Source organism: Syngnathus acus, chromosome 17, assembly GCF_901709675.1.
Source record: "Syngnathus acus chromosome 17, fSynAcu1.2, whole genome shotgun sequence".
NCBI classification, from domain to species: Eukaryota; Metazoa; Chordata; class Actinopteri; order Syngnathiformes; family Syngnathidae; genus Syngnathus; species Syngnathus acus.
Genome location: NC_051102.1, coordinates 1,733,643 through 1,757,784, shown reverse-complemented (window position 1 = coordinate 1,757,784; position 24,142 = coordinate 1,733,643). Strand labels below are relative to the sequence as shown.

General features: G+C 44.5%; 3 protein-coding genes across 4 annotated transcripts; 1 reads left to right on the top strand and 2 right to left on the bottom strand.

Annotated features, from left to right (window-relative positions):
* Positions 1-634: 634 nt before the first annotated feature.
* On the bottom strand, positions 635-4,697 carry rab31 (RAB31, member RAS oncogene family). The gene is made up of 7 exons (XM_037276548.1): positions 4,473-4,697; positions 3,690-3,769; positions 3,419-3,500; positions 2,872-2,943; positions 2,628-2,734; positions 2,354-2,463; positions 635-1,929 (listed from the first exon to the last, which is right to left on the bottom strand). The coding sequence occupies exons 1-7, from the start codon at positions 4,506-4,508 to the stop codon at positions 1,832-1,834; spliced, it is 585 nt and encodes a 194-aa protein (XP_037132443.1). The 5' UTR covers positions 4,509-4,697; the 3' UTR covers positions 635-1,831.
* Positions 4,698-4,997: 300 nt separating this feature from the next.
* On the top strand, positions 4,998-7,297 carry si:ch211-106k21.5 (leucine-rich repeat-containing protein 38). 2 transcript variants are annotated; one of them, XM_037276690.1, is made up of 3 exons: positions 4,998-5,166; positions 5,490-5,562; positions 5,984-7,297. In XM_037276690.1, exon 3 carries the CDS (start codon positions 6,104-6,106, stop codon positions 7,175-7,177), a length of 1,074 nt encoding a protein of 357 aa, XP_037132585.1. In that variant the 5' UTR covers positions 4,998-5,166; positions 5,490-5,562; positions 5,984-6,103; the 3' UTR covers positions 7,178-7,297. The 2 variants fall into 2 exon arrangements, with proteins under 2 accessions (XP_037132585.1, XP_037132584.1); XM_037276689.1 differs by having other exon boundaries at positions 5,490-5,567.
* Positions 7,298-12,758: 5,461 nt separating this feature from the next.
* LOC119137115 (angiomotin-like 2a) lies at positions 12,759-22,690 on the bottom strand. Its single transcript, XM_037276171.1, has 10 exons — positions 22,429-22,690; positions 20,338-21,079; positions 19,413-19,581; positions 17,480-17,714; positions 16,095-16,390; positions 15,811-15,986; positions 15,034-15,135; positions 14,753-14,949; positions 14,504-14,626; positions 12,759-13,884 (listed from the first exon to the last, which is right to left on the bottom strand). The coding sequence occupies exons 2-10, from the start codon at positions 21,012-21,014 to the stop codon at positions 13,799-13,801; spliced, it is 2,061 nt and encodes a 686-aa protein (XP_037132066.1). The 5' UTR covers positions 21,015-21,079; positions 22,429-22,690; the 3' UTR covers positions 12,759-13,798.
* Between the last annotated feature and the right edge of the window lie 1,452 nt (positions 22,691-24,142).

Here is a 24,142-nt window from a genome sequence, read left to right as displayed (position 1 = left end):
CGTGTGAGACAATGAAGGTTACTGGTGGAATGTTTATTTATTGACCAGCTCAGTGGCCTAGTGGTAGAGTGTCCGCCCTGAGACTGGAAGGTTGTGGGTTCAAACCCCGGCCGGGTCATACCAAAGACTATAAAAATGGGACCCATTGCCTCCCTGCTTGGCACTCAGCATTAAGGGTTGGAATTGGGGGGTTAGATCACCAACTGATTCCCGAGCGCGGCACCGCTGCTGCTCACTGCTCCCCTCTCCCCCAGGGGATGGATTAAAATCACACGGGGATGGGTTAAATGCAGAGGACAAATTTCACCCCACCCAGGTGTGTGTGTGACGATCATTGGGACTTTAATCTTTAATCTTTAATCTTAATTTACGATTCTATGTTGCTGAAACAGTTAAAACTGCTAAAAAATAAATTGGTTTACTAAATACTAAATTGGGTTTTATTTGTGAAATACACATTTGTGTTCAACCTTTCTCTTTTCAAATTGCAGCAAACCAAATATCAAGAAAGAGGTGTTTGTTTCCATATGTGCCTTGGGGGGGGGGGGGGCGCTAGGAATTCACTGGGGAGCCAAAGGGGGCGCCAGCCTGCAAAAGTTTGGGAACCACTGATCTAAAAGATGAACTCAGTTAATGAGCGCTTGCTTTGACTTTATTTCCGTTTTATTAAACAGTTTTTAACTTGGTTTTACACTTGTACAAAAGGTAAAAATGTTGATAAAACCGATCACTGCTTCTGAGGCAAGTCTCTTCATACAAAGACTAAATGCACTTGACACGATGTGTTCATATGTAGTTCATTCAACATGTAAACAACTGTAGCAAAGGGGACGGGCATAATATTCCAGCAGGGGGCGCCGTACTAACCATGCAACTATTACGGTTACCTCTTATACAAGTGCATAAGTATTTGTGTGTGCAAGTGTGTGTGCGTGTGTATGTGTGCGTGTGCTACACAAGTGCATGTGCATAAAAATTGTATGTTGATGCGCCACTGAAGAGCCACAGTGCATTGAGGGTAATGAGAGCTAATGGGATGGAAATGCTTTGCAATGCAGCACAAGAGGGCAATATATGAGTTACTAAAAAAAAAAAGTGAAGTTATTCTTTTGTTAGATAGCTGAGGTTATGCCACATTTGAGTATTAAGGCCAAACTGAAAAGGAAGACGAATTGCAAAAATAATTATAGTACAGGTGTAATGGTATGAAAAAAAGTTGCAACATTGTCCAATTTTTTGATGATTGTTAAAGTTGATGGAGGAAATGCAACTAATGTTCAGTTTACTACATTCTAATGTCGTTCGTATATTGCAACGTTTTGAATTGTAATGTTACAACTTTAGTGTCTTCTGATAACACCATTCACTCTAGAAAAGTTACGACCTATTTCTCATGGAATTCTTCTTTGTTCTCGGAAATATAGAATTTTCTCATATTATAGTATTGGAATGTAATTCTTATGATTTTTTGCAAAATATCACAAATCTTATTTCATAATATATTGTAAAATATTGTTTTTCCCTCATTAGACAACTTTAGTCTTGTACAATAATACATTCCATGTAATATTACAACTTCCGTCCTGTAAAACAAAAATCGTAAAATTATGAAGTTGCCTTATTCTTGTAAAACTTATTCTTGTAAAACTACACCTTTTTTATTCAACTTTTTCTTTTTACATTATCGCTATTTTTGAGAAAAAAATCTAGAATATAAAAGTGCTTCTTTTTTTTTTTCTTTTCATAGTGGCCCCAATACCTTGTAATACATGTGAAACTAAGCATGAGATGTTTTGCATGGCGGCTGTGACCTTGACAGTCTGTAGATGTTCTAGCAGCACCTCCTGGTGGACGGAGCAGGCTGTCGGGTCAGTTTGAACGACTCTGTGCTTTCCACGTCGAGGTTTTCTAGCGGCGGGATCTGTTTGCCTGAAATAAAAAGGTGTCAAAATGCTGTATTTGGAAGTGCAGCAAATCCTTGATTGTTTTAATGAAATAATGGTTTATAATAAATCAGTGACACAACACATATTGCTGGGTACATAATAAGGGTGTGTGTGCACTTCTCCATAAAAGGTGAGATGGGCTTTAGATTCGTTTCAATATTGCACGATTGTATATTTTGTCATGTTCATTAATAAGTAACACATAAAAGCCCTCCAAAGCCTAGTCAAGATGATTACATTCAAAGAAACAACAAATCATCATCAGCATTAAACTGATTTATACCTGGTGTGCACTTCTCATATAAGAGTGCGGCACATTTTAAAATGTAACGTTGTTTGTCATTCGGTTCGATTAAACGGGTTTTCCCATTCAAATCGGTTTAGGGATGAAGTGGCATGGAACCTACTGATCTTCTGGAAGAGTTCCTCCACGTTTACGGCATTCCTGGCGCTGGTCTCGATGAAGATGGCGGCAATGGATTCAGCAAACTCCTTGGCCTCCTTCATTGGGACTTCCCTACAATGTCAGATATAAAATAGGTGAGGATCTTTTTTTTTTTTGGACAAACAGTGGTGCCTTGATTTATGAGTTAAGATCATTCAGAGACTACACTCATAACACTCATCTCACATCACTCCGTCGAGGTACTACAATTAGTACAACAACCACGAGTAGCCGACCTGATATCTCCTAAGTCGTTCTTGTTCCCTGCAATAGCGACAACAATATCCTCGGGCCCATGTTCCTTCAGCTCCTTCACCCACTTCTTTAATGTCTGGAAAGAGTCCTGCAAGCAAAGTTGGCAGAAAATTACCAGGTCAACTTCCTTCCCTCCACTCTGTGTTGCAGTTACATAGAGCAGTAATGGGCTCACGCACAACCCTAATACTGATGCCAAAAGGTAAGCCGCAACCAGGATCTTACCAGTTTAGTGATATCATAGACGATGACAGCAGCAGCTGATCCTCTGTAGTACATCGGTGCTAATGAGTGGAACTACAAAGGGGAAAAAAAGACTGAAATTAACTTGACTTAAATGTTCCATAACTTTTCACAGTCAGCATAATTATTACGTTTTTACAAAGAGTCATCATTCGATACCATTTTGATGTTATTCATTACTGTCAGCACAAATAGTTAATCAAGATTTAGAGGGTTACTACGAGCTCTACCATCTGAGTGGCGGAGCCTGGGGGGGCATCAGTTACGTATTAGCAAACTGGGCTTGGTCGCTAACCTCCACCATGAGCAAATGTTCAATGTGTTCACTATTTTCCCTGTGGTCAAATGAATGTGACGCCGGGCTAGCAATGTCCTCGTGATCTTAAACGCTAAGGCAGATGATGACGTTTCACGGCCGACAGCAAGACGGTCACAAGAGAACACGATACATGATGGGGCATGCGGGAGAAATCAAAGTATGTATATAACAACCAGAAAAGGAAAGGGGGAGAAAAAAAAAGTATGTCACCCGCTCCTGTCCCGCCGTGTCCCAAATCAGAAATTTATGCAGCTCGCTTCCGGATGGCACTGTCTTGGTCAAGAATGAGGCTCTAGGGAGTGACATGCATGCGACACCATAATGTCTTATCACATGTATGATGGCTGAGAATGTTAAACCTGTACAGTTTAAAAAAGGATTAATGATGGTAACAGTTTGACTTTGGAATATATTACTTCTACTATTTCCTACAAGAAAAATGAATTCCAATGGTATTACACTGGCTGTGGTCTATGCTCACCCTATCGTGGGGCTAATGTTGTGGTCAAAGTGATCCTGGACGAAGCGACACACAATGCTGGATTTTCCCACACCGGTGTCCTACACACACATAAGCACACACAAAGTCAGCCAAGACGATGAGTCATTCAGAAAAATCTCTGAGACCACAATCATGCAAGATAACGAGAAATGCATAACCAAAGAGCGCCATTATGTATCCTATTTATTTGAGATAATGTATTTCTAAAAATGACTCTACTATTCAAAAAATCATAACGGCATATTTTCTATTTGAGATTTTCTATTAAATTGAAAAATGCATAATAAAGTTTTATACAAAATGCAAAAATTCTACAACACTGTAAATATGCAGTGAAAAATGCAATTTTTCCTAAGACAAATTATCCAAAAATTACATATACGTTTCGTGCGCATAAATCAGCATCTATGAACTTAGATAAGATAATTGAATGTATATGATTATATTTTTGTCTGGACGTTAATCTCATAAAATGACCCAAAAAAGTCAAACGTCAAGTCGGCGGTAATGACGTCACAAAACGTCAGGACGCTACGAAAATGTTTCCAAATTGTCAGCTGATGAGTTTTTGTTTTTGGGTCAACTTCAAATAGCCATCAACAGGTTACAGTTTCAGATGTTTCGTACAGAAAAGTCGATTTTGCAGATCGCTGGTTAGTACGCGGTCATGTCTACCTTAAAACAAAAACAAAAAAAGTACGGTATTGTACATCAAAGGAGTTTCCCCAAAATGGAGGGGAGAAAAAAGAACGTGCCACTTACCCCTAAAAGACAAACTTTGAGCTCCCTTATCGCCATGATGGGTCGCCTAAGTGACTTAATTCATTCTACGTCAATATTCACTCACTGTCTTTGTCTCGTCATGGTTGCAACTTTTTCTTTTTTTTTTCAACCGCAGCCCCCAACAGAATGTGAAGAGAAAAATGCCAAGCCCCGGACTGTCTGTCTGACTTGCTGACCATCAGCAAGAACATCCCGCACCAAAATGAGATGCACATCCTGTGACGGATTCCAAAATAAGAAGCAAATTGACAAAGAAATGTGCACAATGAAGAATGTTTAAAGTGAGAAGAACATGTTTTTAATTGCAAAAAAAAATACTAAACTATTCTAGTGTTTGTCCTCTCGCAAAATGTGTATACATTTGGAATCAGAAAGCTTTAATTTTGCTAACTTCTTGAATTGGGTTCTTGCGGAAGAGTATTAGGGCCAGTGAAAAAATAAAGGGGCGGTGACAGGATTCTGTTGTTTTTTTGTTTTTTTTAGAATTCTGGCCCTGATCCCCTTCCGTACAAAAAGGAGGAGCAAGAGGAGGAAAAAGTAGAAAGAGGTGAGGTTCCACTCTCAGTCAAAAGGGGAGCTTGGTTCTTCTCGGAATTTCTCTGGAAATTCCCATTATACGGAAATCCAAATCCCAAGAATCGGCTGTTGTCTTCTCCCTGCCTGGCCGCCTCAGGTAAGTATCACTCTAATGTCTGATCTGGCACATGTGTGCAGCGCATCCAAATCTGCCTTACTGTTTCTTTAAAAATTAGGGTGTGCAACGTAAAGCACGAGGACCACAGAAAGCATTTGATGTGGCCCGTTGAAATAAGCCCAGAAATGCTCATAATATATATAATAACATCTTGACTTGCATGTTTAATCATGTCATAAAAACAAAGTTGTTACTGACTAAGCAACGCTAATCAGGGAAAATAACGTGTTTTAAACGCTTGGATTCTTCATCCTGACTCGCATACATGCGTAATAATGTCATAAAACACTTTTTTTTTGTAGATGTGTTCCAGTTCGGGAGGAGTACAGCGCCGTTGTTTTCAAGAAAAGGGAGAGGATGTGCCATTGTTTGGGAGTGAGGTCATCTTGCTTTTCCAGATTCAAATCATTCAAAATCATCCGCGGAATAGGACGTTCATTCCGCATGTGACAGGAAGTCCCTTACTCCCTACAAAGGAATACCGTATTTCCTCAAACAGTGGTCTTTTAATTCTCCTCCAGTAGTCTTAAAACAATGAGACTGTGAGAACCGAATCCAGAAAGAAAAAAAAGACCGTGACGTGTTTTAAAAAATAGATACAAAGTATGTTTAAATGACAAAAATATTAAAGAGACAGAGAAAATGTAATAGGTAAAATGTGTTTCTCTGCAAAAAGTTCTTTTGTGTGCTTTACAAGACAAATTGTTCCAATTTAAATAAGATTTGGGTAAAGTGTATCCCAGCGGAGACTACATGTAATTCTGAATAAACCTCCACATCTGCTTCTCCTCTGTAGCCCAATGCGACGTTCTCGAGCCTTAGCGATGAGGCCATGCCAACGCCCGACGATTCCATAGCAACCTGCCATCCTCTGAGAAGTCTGGCGCATCACGAGCCCACCTCCGCCTTGTGAGAGATGCTTGGTGGGTGGCACACCTTCGTCTTGCCCTTGCTGATGGCGGCACTCTCCGGCGGCTGCTTGTGCCCACCGGCCACCATTTTGTCAGCGTTCCCCTCCCAGGTGCCTGTCGGGGTCTGCTGCCTCAACTACTCGGGTTCCACGTTGGGCCTTGTTCCCTGGTCTCATCTGACCAACCACTCTGGCCTTCGTATTCTGGATCTCTCCAGATGTAACATCACCTCCCTGGAGGTACCAACCGTGGGGGTGTCCCTACTGCAGAAGGTCTACTTAGCGCAGAATGGAATTGCAGCTTTACCCAGTTACTTCCTAGCGGGACAGCCCCGCCTGGAGGTGCTGGACCTGAGCCAGAACGCTCTGGAGGAGCTCCCCAAGGGATTCCTGCAGGACTCGGATAACCTGTTACGGTTAGACCTGCAGGAGAACCGTCTACGCTCCCTGCCGGCATCCGTGCTCCAGAGGCCCATCCTTAGGACCCTGGAGCTAGACGGGAATCCCTGGGAGTGTTCCTGCTCCTTCCTGGAAATCCTGGTGGCCGAGGAGCTAGCGAGGAACCTGACATGCGCTGCGCCCCGGACCCTAGCGGGCCGGGCGGCAGACTCGGCCAAGCTGAGTGACGCGTGCCGGCCGGCCAGCCACACCGTGCTCTTCCTCGCACTCCCGCTTTTCATCCTCGCCCTCCTACTGGTGTGCTGGTGCTGCGGGAGGAGCAGAAAGGAGGTTCCTGCGTTCGGTCTCACTAAGAAACGGACCCCCAGCAAAAGAGGCACTGGGTCTAATGTGGACCGCGAGCCACAGCAGAAGTCGGCGAATAGCGTCGAAGAAGGAGTCCCGACTTTGAAGGTGCAGGGAAGCACCAACAAAGACAATGAAGTCGCATTGGGGTCCGTGGAGTCGCTCCCTTCAGGGTCCGAGGAAAGAAGGCCTGGCAAGTCCGAGCTGGATGCCATTAGTGTGACTGAAGTTTTGAAAGACTCAAACGATCGGGAGAAAGCATACATGACTCAGTCCACGGAATACTACAGCCTGGTTCCTGAAATCCATCTGGACAACTCAGACCACGAGGGTTAAGCTTTTAGGATGCTTCGTTTGTTTGATGTGTTAGGATGTTTTCGTTGCACATGGCAAACAATGTGAAACCAACCTACTTTTTTCTAAAAAAAATTCTTTTTTTTTTTTTTAAATATGTCATTCAGAATAGAATAGAATAGAATAGATCTTTATTGTCATTGTCACACATGTACAACGAAATTTAAAAAGTGCCAACCGATCAGTGCATGAAAATAAAAAATAAAAATAGAATAAAAAGATTAAAAAATACAAGCTAAAAACCCACAGAAGAACATACACAGACATAATCATTTTCTTTTAGCGGCATTCAATGTGACTACCGCTGTAGGGTAAAAACTGTTGGCGAATGTGCTAGTCCTTGACCTAATTGATCTGTAGCGTCTGCCTGATGGCAACAGTTCGAAAAGGGAGTGGCCAGGGTGGGAATTGTCTTTCAGAATGTTCTGTGTTTTTTTGAGACAGCGGGTTCTGTGTAGGTCTTCCAGTGTGGGGAGAGGGCAGCCAATGATCTTCTGTGCTGTGTTGATGACCCCTTGGAGCTTTTTCCTCTGAGCAGCAGTGCAGCTGGAGTACCAAACACATATACAGTATGTTAAAGTGCTCTCTATGGAGCAGCGATAGAAGGACACCAGCAGTCTTTGTGTAATGCTGTGCCTCCTCAGCACCCTTAGGAAGTAGTCTCTGCTGGGCCTTTTTTAGCAGCTCAGAGGTGTTCACGCTCCAGGTGAAGTCCTCCTCGATGTGGACTCCCAGGTAGCGGAAGGAGGACACCCTCTCCACACAGACCCCGTTGATAATAACTGGTAGAATGTCCGTTTTATTTTTCCTCCTAAAATCAATGACCAGTTCTTGGGTTTTAGCCGTGTTTAGGAGCAGATTGTTCTCTCCGCACCACTCCGATAGCTGCACCACTTCGTCCCTGTAGGCAGACTCATCCCCCTTTGAGATGAGCCCCATCACGGTGGTGTCATCCGCAAATTTCACGATGTAGAGAGAGAGCTTTAATGTCCAGCGCATCCACAATTAAAAATGTTTTTATTGGCCTTACTGGATCTGTCTTTTTTCCCTGCACTTTGGGTTCTGCTTCTGCAAATGCGCCGCTTGCCTAGGACTGCCCCCAGTCCTTTTATTTTATTGTATTAATTTATTGTCCCATAACTAACGCAACTCACCGATTACAACTTGCCACGGCACTCGAATAGCAACGGTATGGTATCATACCTATGAACAATCCTGCTCATTTAATTGAGTTGAATTCCTTGTTGATGCAAGTCATGCCAGAACTCGCCATGGCGGTTCGTGCTTTGTGAACTTGCCCTCACATTTCTGGTTGTGCAGCTTGAAGGATGGCTGACACTTCTTGGATGAAAACCGTTCAAAAACAAGCAAAACTGGAACGCTTGTGTGCTTCTCAAACGGTGGCGGAGTCATCGGCGCGAATATCTTTGAACACATACATATTAGGGGTGTAACGATTCATCGATACACATCGATTAATCGATATAATGTTCTACGATTTATTGGCATCGATGCTAAACGTAAACATCGATTTATATCGCCGTGTTTGACCTCGGACATTAGACGCGACTTTATTTTGAAATCCAGTTCATTGTTGCTTGCTTCCTCTTTCCGGGAGCAGTACGCGGCGTGTTGTGTTGTGAGCAGAGCAGGCACGTGAAAGGGGAGCCGACAACTACGCGGCTCCTGGGCTGGTGCTATGGCTAGTGTCCAAGAAGACGAGGAAATTCGCTCCCCTTTGGGCTTCAAGTCATTCGTTTGGAAGCACTTTGGATTCCAAAGAAAAGATGGCTCAACGGACAATTAAAATTATTGTAAATAAATAGTTCAGTAATGCACTTTAAAGTTAATGGTATTACAAAAAAAGAAAGAATATTCATTTTTCTTTACTTATATGAGAAAAAATATAGGAATTTGATAAAGTTCAGTGTTAAAATAAGCACTTTGTATACTACAATACTCTTGTAATTTCCTAAATAAAGAGTTTGCAGTACCTTGTTGATTTTGCGTATGAATTGTTATAAATCAGGATATTGCTCTATATTTTTTATTTAAAAAAAATAAAATAAATAAAAATATCGATCGTGGAGCACTATATCGTGATGTATCGTGAATGAATCACAGCAGGCTTTAAGATATCGGCAAATATCGTATCCTGAGAAACCCGCGATTTACACCCCTAATATACATGTATTGCATTTATTTATCTATACCAGTAGGAGGCGCAAGTTTCCTGTTTTTTGGGGGATCGGATTTGTTGAGACTTTTTTTGTGACTCAAGTCCTGATAGATATTGCGATCAAATTTCATCTTGCAAAGTGAAACTCACGATGAGGGCTAGTGTGGCGAGTCAGCAAACTTTGTCATCAAAGTTTGTCGCAACCACAACGGGTTCCTGAGACCTTTTATGGGTCTACCCACGCTGATTTTTTGTGGGGTGTTTTGATGCAAGCCATCGATAGCGGACTTAGTCTTTTATGAACATGACTTCTTGTTTAGCTTCAAGGAGCTGATCGAGCAATTCAATTAACTCCAACTTACCTGTGTTGACAGCAAAATGGGGATGAGCTTCAATCAGCGCAAACAGCATTCTTTATAGATTGCATTGGTGTTAACAACACGATGAAATTTAAAAATATGTAAAAAAAAATTTAAAACATCCATTTCACTCATTTAAAAAGCAGCCAATCTTCTCAACACTCCTCACTGCACTTTAAATTGTTTCATTACTGAGTTTGCAACATTTTCTTCTCCTTTTAGGATTGTCCAGCGGTTGGCCACCTAATTTAGAACATTTTGCCCACGGAGTCCGACATTCAAACAAATCCCACTATTCCCATAATGGCTTGCTACCAACATACATGCAGTTACAGTAGGACAACAGCAGGGAGCGACGTTTACCAGCTTTAGCTGGGGTTAACGATTTATTTTAGTTACTAACCTCACCCAAATCAGATGAGATTCATGAAAGCCTTCCTTGTGTGGTATTAAAGGCGATTCTAGCAATAGACTGGAGGCTCATCTGTGTAGTTTCAAATACATGGCAACACACAGAAGGCAGCAGTGTTATTCACAAGTGCCCCCCCCCCCCCCTTTGGCCAGCCATGTGCTGTTGTGTCCAAAACAACTCCTATGTTTGAGGCTGTCATCGAAGCGATGGCATTCCCGGCAGAGTCTCTTGAACCTGTACGAGAACAATGACATCTTAAGACAATGAGGCCATTCAGGGAAAAAGAGTGGTACCTCTAGTGTCACAAAGTTTGGTCTTGGTTTTGTTCTGGGCCTGCTTTGCTTCATTCCACCCAAGATGAATCGGAATGTGGGTTCAATGAAATCGTAAGACCATGAAGGCATTCTGGAATGAAATGTGCTGCCCGGTGTCAGAGAGAGAGAGCGACGTGAACGAAGGCTCAAATATTTTCACCTTTCAATTCGCCTTGAAAGGAGAATTGGAATCCTCTGCAATGTGCTTCACAAGTGTAAACAAGGAGATAACAATCTCCAGAAGAAGATCACTTGCACGCTTCACTCTACAACGCTCCAATTCCTTTCATGGCGATTGTGCTACAGAAGAATTTCACATATGACCGGGCCGGACAAACGTAAAAAACTTTTTTTTTTTACTCTATGTTAGAGCACAATGGAACTTGTGGCTCCCATCTCAGCGTTCAATCTCGCTTCGTCATGGGAAAGAAAGAGCGAGGAGGAGGAGGCGGTTGTGACATGTCAGCTGCCTTTCACCTTTGCCGAGGAATGTTGGCCAGGAACTAAGCAATGTTGTCAGTCAGTCAGGAGGCCAGATAAGAGCGCACAAAAGTTCAGAAATAAGATTATTGCACTTGGAATTCGGCCGGATCCTCGAGCCTCCTTCTCAAGCCTCCTCCTCGCTCCAGGTTCCGACCCGTTTGACACGCTCGCCATCTGTTTAGTAACAGCGACAGTGTTGGAGTCTGCTGGACCCAGCAGGGTCCACATGCAGTGTCAACAAAGTCCGGATTATCACATGTCTCGGAGCGATTATCTCGCAGTGTGGAGTGTGTTAGGGGTCATTTTTCTACGCGGTAAGAGCTGATTATCGTAACTTTAGGATAGGAATAGGTAAAAGTAAAAAGTCAAACAATGGAATGTTATTTTTTAATTCTTCACATGACGTTCAAACAACTTTAGCTTTCTGTGGGATTCAATTAAGTTAGCGCCTAAATATAGTGATATGTATTGATAAAAAGATGCTAGCTAGCTCAAGTAGCACCTTAGGTTTTGGTAATAGGAGTGGATTTGATTGACAGTTAAAAATTAAAGATGCTAGCTAGCTCAAGTAGCACCTTAGGGTTTGGTCATAGGTGGATTTGATTGACAGATAAAAATTAAAGATGCTAGCTTGCTCAAGCAGCACCTTAGGTTTTGGTCATAGGAGTTGATTTGATGGACAGTCAACAATTGAGCGTGGCGTGGGTTGACCGCAGTCTGCCAACACTCCCACAGCATCAAAAGCCATTTTGAAAAAATTGTGGTGCTCTTTTTCTTTGTAGATCATTCAAATTGACGGGGTTGTTAACAACACTCTTCACGCGTGTCAAAGTTAAGACAAGATTTTAATTTTCACTTTGCCGCGACTTTACGATGTCGCTGCGCGTTTATGGGCCTTAAACCGATGAGTCACGTTTATGCGTCATCGGCAGTGACGATCGAGGCTCGGCCCAAACCCGAAACCGTTAGGGCGTACCATTTGAACCAAAACAACAGGGCTCCAAATTCAACCATCTCAAATCCTATCTTCTTGCTCGCCTCTTGAAAATAGATTCTAAACGCTCAGAGTGGGTGCGGCCCGGTGTATCAAAAAAAAGAAAAACATTTGTGTGTAGGAATGCAGCACGTTGCCGGCGAAGGTCGAGGTACCGGGCGGAGGAATTTCAAATAGCACGAGTGGCTAATCCGGGAGGGGCCGAGCGCCTTTCTTTGTCCCGTATAAGGTGTTGCAAAGGGAATGCCGAGCACGACGAGCACGCACCTCGCTCGGGTGGCAAGGAGGCCGCACCGAGAACTGACAAGAATGCGGATCTGGTCGTCACGAATGAGGAATGAGTCTGCTTCTCGTGCTCAGCGCTGGAATGAGGATGTACGCTATCAACGTGAGGCAGCAACCATTTGGTGGACGAGAATAGGGAGGATTTGCCACGCTCCGGCTTCTTTTTATAAGCCTGCGCCGAAAGGTCACAAAAACATGAGGGCACCCTGGCAATCAAAGGTCATCCAACTTATTTTTAATGAGTCAAGGTTGACGTCAGGTTGTACCACTTCCGATTCTTTGGCCTGACCATTTTATGAACAGATCGTGGGAATTAAAAAAAGAAAGAGAAGAATAATCAGTCAGAATAAACTTTAACAGACACCAGATTGACGTTGGTCGTACAGTGGGTAACTGCTCAATTCCAGTCCAATTATTATAGTGAAGTCGATGAATGACATCATTGATACCTTTTAAGCACAGCACAAGTGTCTCCTTGACTGGTCGACTCATTGTTTTTGTGAGCACCGAGCGTGGCTGGAATGATTCCAAAGCAGCTTTTGTAAATTCAAATATTTTATTGCTTTATGAAATGTCGAGTGAAATTCAGCTGTTAAAACCTTCATAACGCTGCAAACTTTGACAGAAATGACTGCTGGAAGTCAACACTCGCTCGGTTGTGTCCAACTTTTTGACTTTGACCGCGATTGTCGGCACATAACTTAAAAAAAACAACAACCATACATTAACTCTTTGGCGTCCTGCTCAAAGCACTCTTATTATCTACAATAAGAATAATACAGATCTCTGAATAAAAATATACTTAATAACAATAATAATAATTAGTAACCTGTGTTTGTTAGTTCAGAGGATCACAGTAAACACAAAACACGTTGTCGTTTGTCAAGCCTCCCCCAAACGGCATTCGGACCGGCCGAACGGTCGCACGAGGGGAGAGTGCACGCTAGCTAACCAGCTACGGTTAAGCTCAAGCCTCCTCACACACATTTACAAACAACATCAGGTCTGTGTCAGTTTTGGAAAAAAAAAAAAGATACGTTTATACAACAAATCACATCCGTTCACGTGTTTGTCGGCCTTAGCAGAACCAGCTGCCAAGACGTTGGAAACGCGCAAAACTCGAGTGACTTAACAGTGTTTCTGTCATAAATTAGTGAGCAACTGGGACGAAATTGAGGTTACTCAGGTTAACAAAACAAAAAATCCACATTTTGTCGGTGGGTTGGGAATGCTGAATATTTACAATATTTACAGTAAGAGACAGACGGCGCATACTTGGGAAGTTAAATACGCAGCTTTGTCATTCACTGGATTGGCGAAATTCAATTGGAAGGAAGCAGCAATTCTATAAATATGTTGGCCTCCACGCGCCAAGCTCCATCCGAAATACTGTCCAAGTACCTGGGAAGAGTCCTGGGCCGACCGACCGACCGCCCGCGGCCGCAAGTGAGAGCACGGCTCTTCCTCGTCAAAAGCAGCCCCGTTTCTTTTCTTTCCCAGCCTCTTACGTCCGATATCTTCTTCCTGTGACAGACTTCACACATGTTGGGAATTCTTCCTAACACCGTTGGCTCCTTTTAGATAAAGATCTCCACGGCTTCCGACTCCAACTCCTCCAAGCCTCTGAAAGGGTTTAATAGCAACTTCTTTGGCGTTGTCTTATCTGCGGAAAAATTGGATCATTTCTATTAGGAACCGGAAGAAATGGCCAACTTGCCCCCCAAAAACCTAAATCAGTTTACTCAACTGGGAAGACCAAACCAAATTATTGCTCAATCATTGGTACAAAGTTACATTTTGCTAGCCTAATAGCATAATTGCCCAAGTTCTTTTTTTGAACGTTTTTTATTTTTTATTACAACCTACCGAAATCGCATTCTTCCGTTGTCTGATTACGTGTACAAATATGTTGAGAACAAAAAAGAAAAAGAAAAAAAAAGGGGGGGGGGGGCAAAGCGGAGGTCGATCTGCTATCAGTGACTAAAGGTTAACAGCTTTTCCACACTCCAATGGGCTTTCGTGGAAAAATGTGCTCAGTCTGCAAGATGTTCATCATTTCTTAAACGCGCGTACGCTCCAGATGGTATCTCAGAAGCCACAGCGTGCTTTAACAACAAGAGCGGCCATCATGGCCAACAGGCAACTTTTTTTTTTATAGTGCTGATTCCAAAAACGTGCGGTAGTCCCTCATGCAACACTTAAAACAACATAAAAAAATGCTTAAAAAAACGCAGAGTGAAGTTCCTTGTGTTTACGAGGCACATATTTGGGTGGTTACTCACCGGCGCTGAGCTTGCTGACGCCGGCGGCCTCGCTGCCTTTGGTTGCCTCTGTCTGCCGTTCCAGCGTGTTGGGCTCCGACTGAGCGGAAAATGGCAACGTCTGGTCGTCGGACAGACTCTTACCTACGGAAATGACATCAGGATTTAAATCGGGAGGTGGAAAAGTAAACTCGGCTCAGAATTCCTCAACAAGTCATCTTCTGTTAATCCAAGCCTAAATTAGGGATCGACATGGAAATGGCTCCTCACCTCGACTCTTGGCTGCAGTCTTGGCTGTAAAAATGGAGGGTGTGGAGCAAGCCAGCCTCAGGGGCGCCCCGGCCACGCTCAGGAGGTTGGTGCGGGGGCTCTGCTCGTCCTTGCGCCCCTGGTCCTGGTGCAGCCGCTGGGTGAGGATCTTGATCACGGCGTCCTTTTCCAAGATTTGAGCGTAGAGAGCACGGATCCTGAGAGACAAAATGGAGGATGCACATCAGCTTCTGGCTAGCGTAGCAACATTAGGCAAAAAGATTCTCCGCAACGGTTCCCACCTGTTCTCCATTTCCTGATTCCGAAAGTCGGCAACTGGCAGGTCTTCGTTGAAACTGTTATTGGAGGAGTGGCAAGGCGAGTGGTTGATGATGGTAGTGTCTCTGCAAAAATGGCCACAAATGACCTTTTAGCACCCTTTGCACTTTTGCAAACCCTCACAAATTATTTCTGTAACAATCAAAGAGCCCTGTACGTGGAAGAGGAGCTAAGTTTTCCCTGCCGTGTTAGCATTAGCAAGAGGTTAGAGATATATTTATGAAAAGGATTGTCATATCTTGTAACATTTAAACATAAGGTATTTGTTTTTCATCAAAAACTGTCTTTTTTTTTCAAAATTAAAATGTATTTACAATTTCAATGGTAAAAACAATAAGGTATTTCCTATATATATATATATATATTTTCTTTTTACAAAACTATTTCAAACGCTAAGTAGCATGTTCAAGCATTTAACTTGGTGTGTTATGTGCCACAGTTGTCACTTTTTCTTGTGAGTTTTTAATGTGGGTCATGTTTGGTTTTATTAGAATAAGAGGCAGTGTCTATAAAAAAAACCTGAAGCGGTTTGTTAATCACCACCAAGCTGGACTTCACACACTTCTGGTTTAAGCTCTTAATGTCATGTGTACCTTGGTTTACAAGCTAGGTTATTATGTTTATGTTTCTTTGTACTATACAGCGAGTGCTGATTTTTTTTGTGGAGGGGAATTTTTGCTTATCATTAGATTTGTCTGTTTTAAGGAGTTAAAAAAATTGGCAGACAGCGCGCCGCGTACCTCTGCGCAGCAGCGGTGGCAGCCACCTCCATGGCGAACTGTCTCATGGTGCTCTCCTCCAGGTACTTCTGCTCCCAGCGCACCATGTCGGCCTCCAGCGCCAGGATGCGTTCCTCGCGCTCCCGCAGACGCTCTTGGAGGGAACCCATGGTCACTCCAGGTGGTTGCGACTGGCGCTGTTGAAGAAAATAGCGGGACTTGTGACTTTGCCATCCATATTATTGTCTTTCATTGAGTACCCGAGCAAAATGGCCGAGCGTCGTGGCTGATCTGAGCTAAGCTACCTGCTGAGCCCTCAAGCTGCGGAGCTCCTGCTCCAGGCGCGTCCTGAGCTTCAACTCCAGGCGCTCACGTTTCTCACAGGTGGACTGCAGCTGAGCCAGGGCGCTCTGGAGCCGCTCCACCTTCTCCACATAGGCCCTCTTGCGCCGCAGCTCCTCCTCCAGCTGCCGGCCTCGCCCCCGGGCTGCCTCCAGGGCCTCCTCCAGCCTCCTACTGCGGACGCTCTGCTCCTCGGCCGCCGCACGCAGTCGCTCGGCTTCGCGCTCCATGCGCTCCTGTTCCACGTTCTGTTCTTCGTCTGCCAAGGAAGACAAAAGCATCATTAAGAGTCTACAACACAGGCTTTCAAAATGTTTAGGTCCAGTGAGTTTCGCAAGAACCCCCCTCATAATCTTCATTACAAGTAAACACAACTAACTACCATGTGTGTCTAAATGCCACATAAATCATAAAATAATATAAAATAAAAGAGGTATCTTAAGTGAATTTCCAAAACTATTCCTGTCATATTTACGGGGGTAAAGGACTTTCTTTATTGTCTTTATTCATTATTTGTCTTTATAAGCAAGCATACCTGGGCAAATGTGAGTTTGACACCCCAGTTTTAGAATCTCAAAAATCTTTTCCCTCCACCCCAGCAGAAAAAAAAAAATTCTCCACGGTGGCCCGCGTTCATTTAGCAAAGCACTTGCGGAATGCCGAGAGAAGGACAGAGGGAAAGACGGGGGAGAAAGCCGCCCCATCCCTTTGACCCACATAGCGAGGGAGCGCTTTGGCGTTCCTCATCGAGGCCTCACAAACACAGACGCTCGACTACGACTTGATGGGGGGAAGCACCTCAACAACAGGAGGCTTTCCTGTCACCTCATTTCACTTCAAGAGCTGCCTTGAATTTTCTAAAGCCTTCCAAAGAGGATATGGACGTTTCGCAAGGAAAATTCCTGAATGTGTGCGCCATTTTAATCCAATCGAAAATGTTGATTATAATGGAGATACCACACGCAGATTTTTAACATTTTAACCCAAAATGTGAGAGTGCCCACACATGAGGAAAATGTCTGCACCACCCACACACACACACGCAGATGTCTGTTGCTGTACCAAAACTGACCTGAGAGGCAGAAAAGTGCCACGGGCCATGCAGACTGCCGAAAATACAACAAAGAATAAATAGAAAATAAAATGGAAGAAGCTCAGCTAACTGTTAGCTTAGGTAAACAGTCTCAATTCCCGCTACATAAACGGTCTCAATTCCCGCTACAAACTGCTTCTAAACACACCTTTGTAATTTGAAATATTAAATATATTAATTGTTGGAGATCAGGGATGAAAATAAAATCTCCAGATCGCTCAGAGCACACAGTAAGTATGATGCTTTGGCACTCACTTTGCTCCAGGAGTTTGGCCATGATGTGCTGGTTGTGATCAGCCACCTGCACTTCTTTGGCCACGTGCGTGCGGGCATTTTCCAAGTTCTCCTTCAGGTCCCGGTTGAAATCCTGCAGCCGGCGAATTTCGTCCACCAGCCTCCTCCTCAGCGTCTGCTCCAGAGTCTCTCGCTTGCTGCTGCCCTGCATGAGTTTCTCGTAGGCCTCGGAAATGCGTTGGATTTCCTGCTCCAACTGGGAGGACAGAAATAGACAAGGAATTTTTCGGTTAACCTTCTGACCTGTCAGGGAGGAACTGGAATGCAGCTTTTTGTTGTTATGCGACGCAGAAAGGAGGTTCTCAAACTGGGGCCCTTAACATGTAGCTTGCGGGGTCTACAAAATAACTAGCAATGATTTTTGTTGACAATAAAATAAACATACTAAATTCCACATCCTGGTATACATTTTTCTCTTCTTTTTATGAAAATAGACACATTTTGAAACTTCCTTTAGCATGTTTAACCGACGATAGTATGAGGCGGGGCTCAATGGGGGGGAAAAAAGGTACCCAGAAAGTTAGAGTGACAAAGAACATAAAGTATATATGTACTTATGTACATTTCAATTACATTACACATTTCAATTTGTGTGTTTGTGCGCACATGCTAGATTTCCCAGAAGGAATTTAAGGCCGCACCACTCCCTGTGAGACTGATTTATATCGACATTCTTGAGGGCTGATAGCCGCCGTTCACACACACACGCACACACACACACGCACACACACACACAAAGAGCAGCACACAGCAGCCCGTGGATGGTTGCCAGCTTAAGAAAGGTGTGCATGCCTCTGCCTGCCCTGTGGAAATGTCCCCCCGCCCCCTCCCACAAAAAACCGACATCCAACGTCATGTTTACTTAGAGCTGTGGCCTAAAAAGAGGGGAGAAATCTTTCCACCCCTGCTAGTTATCATTCTTTTCAGCTGAGACAAGGCCAGAGCCATGTGACATAACGCCGCAGATATTTTACAGATTGGCCGAGGTACTAAAAAAGTTGTTTCCACTGCGGTACACAAGCCACGTTTTCCAACCAGGCGGAGGCGGTGCTGTGAAACGATTAAAAAAAAAGGAAAACCCAAAAGGAAGGACAAACGAATTTGTTTACAGATGACACGGCTAACCATTTCTCCACATTACGATTGGACAGGGAAAAAAAAAACATGAGATGATGTTTCAGGAACATCCACTAATTGGGCCTTTTGTGACCTTAATTCGCAAGGGCGGCAAAATGTGGCTCGGCCCGACTCGCATGAGGATTTGCAATGGGAGCTATTGAACAAGACTTGTGGTTATTGGCCCCAAGCATTTTCTGAGCAGCAGCTCCATCTTGGACAGCTGTTGGACCGCCAGAGCCAAGCCCAGCAAGCAGTTGTCTCGCGGCTGCTACCTCGCATAGCGCCGAGGCCCGAGCCGAGGTCGCTCACGCGCGTGCCATTGTGTGCGCATTCGCTTTGGGGCCATATCGATTTTTCGGGGCCAGCAACTGCAGGGGTGGTGACCCGCACGCAGCTGAGGGTGAGGGGTTGGGAGTGGGCGGGGCTTGGGCGGCAGGTGGCAGCCCGCTGTGAAATAGTGAAAGCGCTCTTTTGTTCGCAGCCATCTGCTCTTTGTGCACTTTCTGGCTTTTGACCCGCATTAAATGCCAACACATCATTTCTCTACGCCGGGTGGCAGAAACACAGTCGGTAAAGTTTGAATTTAGGAGTAATGCCAGTTTGCTTTTTGAGGTGCTCGCTACAGAATTTCTGTTGCGGTAAACAAGAGAGCTTGTTTTTCCGTCATGATGGAAACCCAAACACGGCTAGCCGTTTTGGACCCTTTCGTACGTTCTGCCGTTGAATCCATAAATTTTAAGATACAAACTTTGAGTAGCCAAATGAAAGAAGTTACCTTCTGAATTCGATCGGTTTTCTCCCGGTGAGCCTCAAGCTCTTGCCTTAGCCTCTCGTTCTCCATCAGCAGCAGCGCCACTTGGTTGGGCTCCTCCAAGCCAGCATGGGGCAGGCCGGCAAAGGCGTCGTAGCAGGAGACGTCCACCGGCGGCCCGGACTGGACGTACCTGGTGGGGGGTGGAGACATTATGTTAAACGACACCATCCTGGATTGGAGTCAAGCCAACCACTGTACGAGTGTCGGGGCCAGTCCGGAGACTCGAAGGCTCGGACAATACAGTCTCTATTCCGGCTCCTTGGTCGTCAGACGCGCCGGCTCCGCTAAAGAATGTTAAGTGAGGAACTCTACTATTTTTAAAAGCCAAAGTCAGCATGTAAGGTGTTCCAGCCGCAGTGTGCCAAGTCTTACAAATATCTTTGGACCAGCGCTGCTTTCAAAAGACGGAAAGTATGAGTCAAGTAGAAAGCATTTGCTACCTGGGGACTTTCCACATCACTCTTCTAGAAACCATCAAAAATGTCAATCAAATATATCCCATTCATCAGCAAAGCTGATTATTATTATTTTTTATATTTCTACAGACACACTTTCAAGAATCGGAGAAATCGGAGAAATTGTTGGATTAAATTAGCCGGCACTCTTGCTTGCCGAGACCCCGGGCAGATTAGATTGACATGGCAACATCAAGTGTGATTGGACAAAAAGTCAAACTTTTTGGAAAGGGCCTTGCCGGCCGGCCATCTGGCCGGCCGGCGTAACCTACTATTTTGGAAAGGTCAAAGCAAGCATGTGAGGTGTTTCGGCCACAGCATGCCAAGTATTACAAACACCTTTGGACCAGCGCCACTTTCAAAACAAGGCTCATGTGACTCAGGTATGCATTTACGCAACAAAGATGCCACGTCATGCCACTTCTTTGTACCTGTGCTGTGGGGCCGGCACAGGCTCCTGGGCCTGGTGCAGGATAAATCCTTGTCCCTGGACAGGAGCCGAGTACTCGGGCGGAGGGTGGCGTTTCTCCGCTGCCCCCCACTGGGTGTGGTAAGCCAGCTCGGGGTAGCTGTGAGAGGCGCTCTTGACCGCCTCCGTCTTGGTCGCCGCATCATTCCTCTCCAGAGAGATTTGCATGCGCTGCTCACTGAGGGAGCGAGCGTGGGCACACTTGCGCTCCGTCTCGTCCGCCTCCTGGTGAAAGGCCCCCTCGCGGGACTGCCCGGCGGGGCTGGGCGGCGCTGCCCAGTGGCTGGCCAGGTACTGAGAATGAACCTTGGCTTGCTCGTAGGTGGGCAGCTCCTCGCCGTGGAGCTGGTAGAGCTGAAAGGCGCTCTCAGAGTGGTGGAAGTCGCCCTGGTGCTCCTGGCCCTGGGGCTCTTGTCTGGCCGAGAGCTGGGGGAACGAAGGCTCCTCCTGGGTGAGACTCTCCAGAGAGGAACGGGGGCTGCGGCCGATGTCGCCGCCGCTGTTGCTGCCGCTGCCTCCGCGCAGGGCCTGCTGCTGGATGGCCAGTAAGGTGCGAGTGTCTGTCGGGTTTCCGTAGCGAAGCTGCTCCTGGATCAGCCGGTGCAAGACCATACCGGACTGCTCCTCAGTAGAGGTCATGCCGATTGTCGCTGAGGATTCGCTTCTTCTGCTTTCTTCTGATTTCACGCGATCGCCTGTGAAACCTACAGATGGGGAGGAGGTGGTTGAGAGGTGGCATGGCTCATGACAGAATGTGACACATTATTGAAGCAGACAGGTGTTTTCACAAAGCAAACACATGATTACAAACTCAAGCAAATCAGACTCTGACCTCAATTTGATTTGAAGGCATCGCAGTGTGAATAGAAAGTGGTCTGGCTTTGAACTGTTGCTGGAACAGATAGTCCTTTTTCATGACAGCTAATAGCATTCAAAGAGATCTGATTTCAGCCCCAAACAGAATTAGCCAAGTTGGGAAATAGGCCATATAAATTGGTCAGACCCTTCTGAAGGAATCCAGACCCGCACAACCTCCAGAAGTGGTTTCAATCACTTTGCCCCGGGTTCCTCTTTTAAGCAACATTGCACGAGAACTGATCAGACCATCCAAAAGCAAAGCACCCAGCCACCAAAAATGGCCTCAATTCAGTTTCAACTGCGTGAAATAGTTTGCCTAATAAAGACAACGAGAACACACTGTAGTCTAAGTTCACTTTGCTCCGAATGACCACAAAATTGGTTGAAAACTAGGTCATCGTTCTGACTTTGAGGTTGTGCTGACTCCATTAAAACCAATCTGACAGTTCAAAAGCAAACTGGACCCAGATTACATCCCAAAGTGTTTTCAGTGTATTGTGAACAGAAAGTGGCCCATGTTCACTTCCATGCCAAGCCAAACCACAGAATGATGATTCTTCTTCAATTCAGATTTTGTATGTACATCGTTTCATCTGAGGGGATCAGCTGGTTTATCTATCAAACAGGAGGACTCACAGCGCCAACATTAAAAATAAATAACTGAAAATGGAAAAAGCAAAAAAATCACAAGAGAAATACAGCCATATTTAATTGTATTTATCTGATAATTTCCACATTTATCATTTTCATTATTTTCACATTTATTTATTTTTAATTATTTTTATTGTATTTATTTTATTTGGCTTATTTGTTCTTTTTATTTCCATATTTCTTATGTAAAATTTCGATTCTATTTTTTATATTTGGTTTTATTTTCATTGTATTCATTTATTTTGAGCAATTTTTCTACACTCTCTCAACAGCGACAACATAAAAATGTGGAGACTTTTTCCCATAGCAGGCAAGGAAAAAAAACGCATGCGGCCAAAATTCCAATCTCAGGAGGGAGTAAAAACGAACAAAAGAAGCCCTGGCCTGCGGTGATCAATTTTACTTTTACTTTGTTTTAATTTGACTTTACTTACTCCATCTTGCTTTGAAATCTCATTTAGGCAGTAAAAGAAAAGTTTGTGTTTGTCGATTGTGTCGATAAGGGGAAAGAAAAGTTGTAAAATGAGCAGAACGTCAGTCTTACCAGCTCAGGCTCTCATCCTAATAACGAAAAGTGCTCCTCTGCTGTGTGGAAATCAAAGTTTTGGTGTTAATCCCAACTCCGTGTGCGTCTTTTTTCTTTTGGTAGACTTTGAAGAACCGAAACGCGCGTCCTCCCCTTTCACTGCCGCTGCTGCTGTGTGAAATGCTGCTTATGCTTCTGCTGGGGGAAGCAGGCGGGCCGATAATAAGCCAGCGGGGAGGAGGGACCAAGACGAGAATGCCAGGAATGTTCAACTGGAGCTCCCTCGGGGGATCGGACGTGTAAAAAGCAGCCAGCGGGGGAAGAAGGAGAAGCAGGAGGAGGAGGAGGAAGAGGAGAAGGAGGAGGAGCTTGCTGGGCTTGGAGAATAATTTTTTTTTAAAAACAGTTTGCCAAGCTGTGCGTTCGCATCAAAGGTGGCAGAAGTACTCACTTACGTTAAAGTACAGACACTTGTTTGGGGGGGGAAATTTAGTTGTAGTAGAACTAACGATTCCACTCATTTTGAAGTCAAATAATTCAACCTGTAGGCTGGCCTGGCGTGTATTTTAAGTTTCACACGTGTAGCGTTGCGGCGGACGTCAAGTTGACGAGAGTCTATTACTTTGCTCCTCAAGGAAGAAAGAAAGCGCACGTTTATGACGGTGTCAGCGTTTCACTCGAGACAACACGCAACTATTTACTGCTTGATTGGTGCATGCAAAGGTGTTTTGTATTTTTTATGACGGGCTTGAAGTGATGGACGAGGAAATAGTTTAGATGTTTGTCATAACAGACCAGTCACGAGCTGACATCCACGGAAAAAAATGCATGTTTTTTTTCCGCAACATTCAGATTTCTAGCAGCCCATATAGTGAAATTTCTCAACGACAATGATGGCATTTCATTTTTCTCCACAACACAAACGAATCGAAAGAATTCACGGATATAATCTATTCATGAGCGAGTCCTACTCAATTGTGGTGCCAAGTAGGCCACGTGATCGAATTGTTTACAGTACGTGTTGCTGGTCCATGACGGATGATCTCATTAGAAGCAAAAATCAATGCGCCTAACGAGAAAAGTATTGAAGCGGCCTGTTTGTGCGCACGTGCCCGCGTGCACACTCTTGGCCTCATTCGTCCCTGCTGGTGGACTACGCCTCTGGGCCATTTTGTCCTCCATTGTGCTATGCTTCCTGTGAACTTCCAAAGGAATGCAAAGGCTGACCCTTTCAAAAAGTCGCTCTGGTGATCCGACATACAAACTGAGGCGTCACACAATAAATTCCTCTTGGTCTCAAATCTTAAGATTTACTTGCACCCCACACAGATTGAAGACATCCACTGCCCAAACATGAAGGAGGCTCGGTGATGTTCTGGGGCTGCTTTGCTCCATCGGGAACGCGAATCTTCTGTCCACATGAAATGAAAACGCAGTGCGGGTATGGAGAAAGTCTGCCCGGTGGGCACGGACGTGTTAAACGTGTTCACATTTTGTGGCTTTGGTGGAAAACACAAGCACAAGCAAAGTACATGTTACACAATTGGAAAGGCGTACGCTGGCTGCTTCCAGGCCAGCTCGGCGGCCCAGTTTCTCTTCCTCAAACAGAGGGAGGATGCCATGACTAACTCCACTTTTGCACTTTAGAAGGGACAACTGCTGAATATTTTCTCACATAGTCACAATTGTGTGTTGTTCACCTTTTGGGGGAGCTTCCACTTGACACAAAATT